Below are 7868 nucleotides of genomic sequence, written 5' to 3'. Positions count from 1 at the left end.
AATTATTGCATGAATCTCTTCACTTAACACAATGGTATTTATTCTTCTTTTGATTCTCTGAATTTTACTAATGTGGGTGTTGAGAAAAAAGAGTGGCTGGAAAGGAGCTTTACTGAAGAAGAAGTATGGATTGTAGTGAAGCACATGGGTTCAAATAAATCCCCAGGACCTGATGGCTTCTCAACTGAATTTTATAAAATTTGTTGGCATATAACCAAGTGATATTTTATGAGAATACTAGATGATTTTAAAATTTGGTGCACTTTATTGGAGGTTAAATGACTCATTCATTACTCTTATTCCTAAAAAAGAGGACTCTTGTACTCCAAAAGACTTTGGACCTTTAAATCTTATTGGAAGTGCATACAAAATTATTTCTGAGGTTCTTTCTGAGAGATTGAAGAGTGTTATGCCATTGCTCATATCAGATTACCAATGGGATTTTATCAATAACATAAAAATTCTAGATGGTGTGCTCATTGCGAATGAGTGTGTGGATAGCAGGGTGAAATCCAAAAAACCAGGTATTGTTTATAAGATAGACATGGACAAAGCTTTTGATAATCTTAATTGGCATGTTTTATTCTGCGTTCTTCATAAGCATGGCTTTGGATAAAAATGGATTGGTTGGATTAAATGGTGTATTTCTTCTTATCGTCTTTCTGTTCTTGTGAATGGCGGCTCTACAGAGAAATTTAAACCTACAAAATAATTAAGACAATGTGACTCTCTTTCTCCTTATCTATTTTTGCTGGTAGTAGAAATTCTCTCAAAGTTGATGAACGATGGTGTTGAAAGGGGTCAAATTCAAGGTTTTAGGGTGGCTGACACTGGAACAATGATATCTCATCTTCAGTTTGCGGATGACAATATTATTTTTTTGAATGCAACTTCATCAGATGAAGTTACTAGACTCTTTATCATTCTATCCATTTTTAAAGCTCTTACTGGGATGAAGATGAATCTCAAAAAGAGCATTATGGTGAGTATAGGTGTTGATGAGGTAATTGTGGTGTTGGCAAAGGAGTTGGGTGCAAAATAGAGAATTTACCTATAAAGTATCTTGGTTTGACCATTGGTGCTAGTTTTAGAAGTATATTCTTGAGAAAATGATCCTTAAACTGGCTTCTTTGAAGAGAAGTATTTGAATAAAGCTGGGAGATTAGTACTCATTAAACGCTGTCTCTCAAATTTACCAATTTACTAATTATTTCTTTTTCATCTCCCAGTGTTTGTTGAAAAGAAAATGCTAGCTTTAGCGCGAAAATTTCTTTGGGGCTCTTCTCAAGAAAAATGGAAGATGGTATGGGTGGGTTGGAAAAAGGTTTGTCTCCCTAAGAGTTGTGGTGGTCTGGGTGTGAAAAATTAAGAAGAACAAATAAATCTTTGTTGGAGAAGTGGGTTTGGAGATATACAAAGGAAAAAATGTTTTATGGAGGAGGATTGTGCAGCAGAAAGTGTGAGTTTCATAAGAAATATTGATGCCTGCAGATGATAACTCGGATCAAGGTAGAAGCTTGTGGAGAAATGTTACGAGAATGGTTCCTGAGATTCAAAATATTACTAGTTTTAAGATGAGAAACGATAGAGGTATTCGGTTTTGGCATGATAAGCGGGTTATCAATGGTTGCTTGAGATATCTTTTCCCGTCTATTTATAAAGCGTCTAAGAACAAACAAGCATCAATCGCTGAGATGATTCAAGATGACAGATGTGTTGGATATTTTGGAACTATCCTAAATGAAAATGAACAGCTGGAATTGTATTTATTGAGAAAAGACTTAGGCGATGTACCTGCTTTATAGGATGAAGAAGATGAAGTGAAAATTATGGATAATTTTCCTACTCGTGCCTGTTATGATTGCCTGTCAGGTAACACTAATGACTGTCTTTTTCATAAGTTACACCATCCCGTCAAAGGTCAGTTTTTTGTTATGGGATATTTTTAATGAATCATTACCTACTAGAGATATATTACGACATAGAGGAATGACCATAGACAGTCCTTTATGTATTATGTGCAACTAAGAAGAGGAAATAGTTGATCACATGATTATGTATTGTAAGACTACTTTTGAGGTCTGGAAATACTTCTTAAAAGAATTTCACATCGTTTGTCCACTTCCAGATACGGTTTTTAAGCTTGGGATTGGAATGTCTCTTGAAAGGACGCTGCAAAGAGGTATGGAATATATTTCACTATGCTCTTGCTTGGAACATCTGGAAAGAACGAAACAGTAGAATATTTGGAGGAAGATCAAAGTCAGTTTATGAGATAATCATATCTGTCAAGCAAACCCTTGTTCTATGAAGTTGTCAACTGAATACCTTTATGTTTATTGACAGCTCTCAAATTTTGAATAACTGGGAGCTAGTTTTGAATATGTAATCAAGTCTGTAATGACTGAAAGATTGTATATATAACTGGTTTTGGATTCTCTTTTTCTTTAATATAACCTTTTTTGTTCGAAAAAAAAGTCTGTAATAATTATTGGTTTAATTATTGCAAAAGTCTTATGAAATATTTGTGCCTTTACGTTTTTCGTGAATCGAGCTAATATTTCGCATAAGCTCAGAAGTTAAATCTATTACGTTTTTATAAACGGAAAATAGAACAAAGTCTTTGAGAATTTTCTCGCAGTATTGATCTACTCGTGATCATACTTTTGTGTTTTTACTGCTTGACACATTCCATAAGATTTTCTTATGTTGAGTCATATCGATCAAAATTATCTTTTTATCCTTAAATGGTGTAGAGATTATTTTAATCCAATTTTCGGATACAAATCCATGTGATTTGTTAATGTCCAACAAAATCATTATTTTTATAAAGCAAGGTCATGCATGTTGTTCTCTTGGGAATGACATCAAATGGGGGAGAGTTTTTAAAATTTTCCGTAATTGTTATATCTTTGTGGGGAATGTGGTTGTGGAATTTGAAAGGGGATACTTGTATCTTAAATCTGCTAGATAACAGCTAAGTAATTCTTACTATGTGATGTCATCTAAAAAGATTGAAATGAGGAGTTGCATTTTAACTATGTTATAATGTGGAATCTCAAAAATTCCTTAAACTTGACATATCTTTTGATTGTATTCATTACGATCCCACGATTTTCGTACCTTTGTTAATTTTATTGACAAAAGGAGGAGAATTATTTAGTAGTTTCATACTACATATATATGGTTTACGGATCATTATGTAAGGGGGAGTGAATCAATAATCTATAGGTTTGACCTATTATGCAAAAGATGAAAGTATTAATTAAGCGGGAAAAATATATCACCGTAGTATTACTTCAGAGTTGGGACACAATTGAACTTTGGAGAAAGGAATAGTACTTTGTTTTTGTATAATTACGATTGAGAATATTTGTTTTCAAAAGTTGTTATTATCATGTATACGGTTCTTCAGCAACAACGATGCTGAGTTGAACACGTTCAGAATCATTGCAGCTTGAAATTACAAAGAATTCAAGGAGTTGAAGAAGCCAAGGATATCAAGACATGATGGATTCGAGAAGTTTTCTAAGCTTTATTTTTTATCCATACGTATTGATATTTTTGTCACTAAAATTTACAAAGGGGGAGATTTTTAGAGCATTGCTCGGTCGAACTCACAAGTGTTGCTATCTCAAGATTTTTATCAAAGTTAGTTGTCAAAACTATATCTTGATTTCTAGTCTACAATTAGTTAAGTCTCGGACTAGGATAGAAATGTAGTTGAGAAACAGAGAATCATGCAAGTCATCATTGAATTCTACCGGTTGAAGGTAAAGATCAACCAAAGATTTTCGGGAATTTCATCAACAAAAGGTAAGTGAAGATTGGACCACCTATTTCTCAAGTTATATTCACTTTTCTATCACTGAGATGATGTTGCATAACAAATTAGACTATTATGCATAGATAAGAATTTCAAGTCAAGTTTATCTTGATAATTAGTTCTCGAAATATAATGACTAAGCTTAATGAAAATTTGTTCATACTTGATAAATTTCGGTTAAGGAAAATTTATTGTTCGGAATCAAAATCATAATTCAAGTTTTATCGTTCGAAAATAGCCTGGAACAGTGATATGTGTCATTGATGTTATTTAGGAATGTTTTGAATCGATTTAGAGAGAAATATAGAACTAATATATATTCAGATACAAGACAGTGTTATCAGTCTTACAAAATGGGAAATCTATTATAAGTCTGAACCCGTATTACATGTATTCGTACACGTATCAGAGTAGCTATATATCGAGTTGCAGATTTGTGGTACGTATATTCTTATGTATACCATGTGAGAAAATTTTCAACTCGTGAACCGTATCGGTATGTATACTCGTATGTAAACCATTCAGGAACCGTGGTTACGAAACCTGTTGAGTTTACAAACCGACACGCAAACCAAAATAGTTATGCGTTCCTGAACTCGGTTTAAGCACCCAAACTGGTACGCAAACCAAAATAGTTATATGGACTCTGTAACCGGTCGTAGTCTTAAGGTTTCCAAACCGGTACTCATGCTTAAATATTTTTGCTGACTCCGTAACTTGGTTTGGTTAAATGTTTACAAACTGGTACACGTACTCTGACTTACCTGAGTCACGAACGGCTATATATTTGTACTCTGTGTATTTAATAACCATGTCGATTATCTTCAAGTGCGATTAAATTATTTCTACGAGATAATTAGCATTTGATTAAATCTCTAAAACCCTAGACTTATTTAATCACATGATTTGACTCAAGATTAATGTCTTAAGTGTTCATGAAAATGAGTATTAAGATTTTAAGTTCAAATCGTCTAGTTTCGGCTAACCATGTTGAATATAGTCTTTGTACACGGTTCGGTTACAGTTTCACCTAAGAAGAGTGTATATCTTGATTATGTAAATCATATTCAAAGATTCATCTAACGGTGGATGTTGATTGCTTGGTTCCAAAGCTATCTTAGCTTAAACCTAAAGCAACCTATTCTTTGAATGTCTATAAAAGGGAAACTTCAAGCAACTGGGATCTTTGAATCCCGACACTACCTTTTGGTGTGTCCTAGTTGTATCTGGAGTCGTCATTTTCCTAACCCTTTTAGGGTTTAGCGACTATAAAGACGTCATAGGGATTCGTTTAGCCAGGTCCAGTTATCTTTCCTTGATAACTCGAGTATGCTGATCTTGATTGATTGTTGAGCTTGCTCTATCGATCAAGATAGATAGAAATCATCAAAGTTCTCTCCGTCTCAAATTTTTTTGATTCCACAAGTTTTATACTTATGAGGTGAATAATAGTCTAGGCTGCACTTCGGGTTGCATAAGTCCGGATTTTGAGGTTAGCTAGACTTTGTCTATTGCTATCGATTTCCATCATCTTTAATCAAACTATTTGATTGTAAAAGGAAATCATATAAATATGATTAATATGTGGGAGGCAGATTGGTTCTAAGTCTTCAATTGAATTGAAGCAACTCTTAGTTGATGTGACTTAACTACATTCCCTTAGTTGATCTAAGGGAATCAATTGCGCGGAGTCCTGCTGGGATTCAAGAGGCGTAAGGAGCGCGACTGTACCTTAATCGGTGGGATAACTTTTAGGGATCAACTACATTCCAGTCTGAAGTTAATTGGTAGTAGGCTAGTGTATGTAGCGGCTTAATACAGTTTGGTGTTCAATCAGGACTAGGTCCTCGGGTTTTTTTGCATTTGTGGTTTCCACGTTAACAAAACTTATGGTGTCTGTGTGATTTTTTCCCCGCAATATACTCTTTATCTTTATAACTTAAATATCACAGGTTGTACGTTGATAAATCATATTAGATACATCCGACCTAGTTTGTTGGATACGACTTGATTGATTCTTGGGCATTGGTCTTTGGTACCGTCCAAGTAATCTCTTTGTGATTAGGTTCACGAACTTGTTTCTGTAAACGTTCTAATCGCAAGAGAGAGAGATATAACTCAAGATAGTATTCCTTGATTGAGTTTAACTCTCAGAGTTGTATTGAGTTTGTCTATACAGATTTCCTAAGAAAAAAGTGGTGGTGTATTTTGGTACCCCGCATTCTCAGAAAGGATGATCTCTTCGTTGTAATCGTTGCTTATTCTCATTATTCAGGTCTTCAGAGTAATACTTGTATGTCTCAACATTCTTAGACTTTATAGTCTAACCTAAATAAAGTTGACTCTAGTATTTATTCAAGCGACTCTATATGAGTTCTGATACTAAAATATGACAACCAAACTTGACATACCAATGCTTGGTGGGTTCAACCGAGCTATGCTCTAACATGTAGGGTTCCCTCAGACTTTTGTGAATTTGGGTCATGACATGCATTAGAACCGTTTCTTTCCAAGTTCTAATTAATGGTTATGCTAGTGAGTCATTTTATCCTTCTAATGGTGTAAGACAAAGAGATCCCTTGTCCCCCTACATTTTATTATATGTCTTGAGGCTATGTCCAGGCTCATACAAAAGGGTATTAGAGCTAAGGATATTTCAGGATTTGACATTGCTAGAGGTACTCCTATGATAACTCATTCACTTTATATTGATGATAGCATCATTTTACTAAGATAATTAAGAATACTTGTAATCTGAGGAAAATCCTGGATAAGTTTAGTAGATGGTCAGGTCAACAAATTAGTTATGATAAGTCCACGCTTATGCCTTCTAAAAAAATTTCAAGGAGTTTTGCTAAGGGTGTGGCTGGGGATTGACAAGTGAACGCAGTTACTAATCTTGTTAAATATTTAGGCATACTGTTAGAATGGGGGAGAGTTACTGAAAGACTTTTTTAGACACGCAGGAGAAGCTTTGTAATAGGTTGCAGAGTTGGAAATCTAGAAATCTTACTATAGCTGGTAGACAAACTCTCATTAAGTCTGTGTTGGACCCTATATCCACACATTATCATGTCTATGATTAAGTTACCTAAGGGTCTTACTCTTAAGATAGATAAATATAGGAGGAGCTTTCTTTGGGGACAGAACAAAGATAACAGGAAAATGCATGGTGCTAGATGGGAGAAAGTGTGTGGTCCTACAGTCAATGGAGGTCTTGGGTTGAGAGATTTGTAACTCAACCCTCCTTACCAAAATGGCATGGATAATTTATGAAAACCCTAGTTCTGATCTTACTAAACTCCTTAAGGTTAAATATTATAGTGACATTGAATTTTGGAATAGTAAGGTTAGGAATGAAAGTTTTGTTTGTTGAAGGAACATTGTTAAGGGCAAGGATATTGTTAGGGGAAGTTTGAGATGGAGTCTAGGAAATGGAAATAATATTGATTTTTTGAGAGATAAGTGGGCGTGTCATTTACCTGTTGCTGTTATTTCCAATGTGAACTGTGATGATATGCCTAACATCAAGGTCAGTAATGTCATTAATTTGGATGATACAGTGTGGATCGTTTTTTAAATGATCATGTTGTTAATTTAATTAAATCCATTCATGTTACCAAGGTAGTCAATATCGGTTGTATCGTAAAAAAACCTTTACGATATCAAAAATATCGGTGATACAAGGATTGAACGATAAAAACGCTCGTATAGCCCGATACAAACCGATATACCGGGTTCACCAATACACTGATAATAAAGGTAAGAGTAATTTGGTAGAATAAATTATCTAGATTTGAAAATTTTAAACAGATTCCTTCATCATAATCGCCTTCTTCCTCCGTACGCTTGAAAACTCAATGCGATTTTGTAAAGAAATTTCCAACAATTTCATTTTTCGATGTGAGTTGAAATTAGCTGAGACGATGGTGAAAATTAATGAAGGTTACTTGGAATAGATAGTTGAATGTGATTTAATTTGTAATGTGAAACTTTTGACCTTGAGAATTAATACATCATATGGCACCAAATTCTTTAGACT

General features: G+C 34.3%; 1 protein-coding gene across 1 annotated transcript; it reads left to right on the top strand.

Annotated features, from left to right (window-relative positions):
• The first annotated feature begins 241 nt into the window (after positions 1–241).
• Positions 242–1042, top strand: LOC113352412. Its single transcript, XM_026596233.1, has 2 exons — positions 242–524; positions 762–1042. Exons 1-2 carry the CDS (start codon positions 242–244, stop codon positions 1040–1042), a joined length of 564 nt encoding a protein of 187 aa, XP_026452018.1.
• The last annotated feature ends 6826 nt before the right edge of the window (positions 1043–7868 follow it).

This window comes from Papaver somniferum, chromosome 2 (assembly GCF_003573695.1).
Source record: "Papaver somniferum cultivar HN1 chromosome 2, ASM357369v1, whole genome shotgun sequence".
In the NCBI taxonomy this organism is placed as follows: Eukaryota; Viridiplantae; Streptophyta; class Magnoliopsida; order Ranunculales; family Papaveraceae; genus Papaver; species Papaver somniferum.
Note: the sequence above shows the minus strand (reverse complement) of the source record. Positions and strands in the feature narration are given on the sequence as shown.

Excerpts from the sequence above, each read along its gene's own strand:
- LOC113352412 (XM_026596233.1), top strand. The coding sequence starts at position 242 with ATGATTTTAAAATTTGGTGCACTTTATTGGAGGTTAAATGACTCATTC. Across the intron at positions 525-761 it reads GGTGAAATCCAAAAAACCAG|AAATTCTCTCAAAGTTGATG; the intron begins GTATTGTTTATA and ends TGCTGGTAGTAG.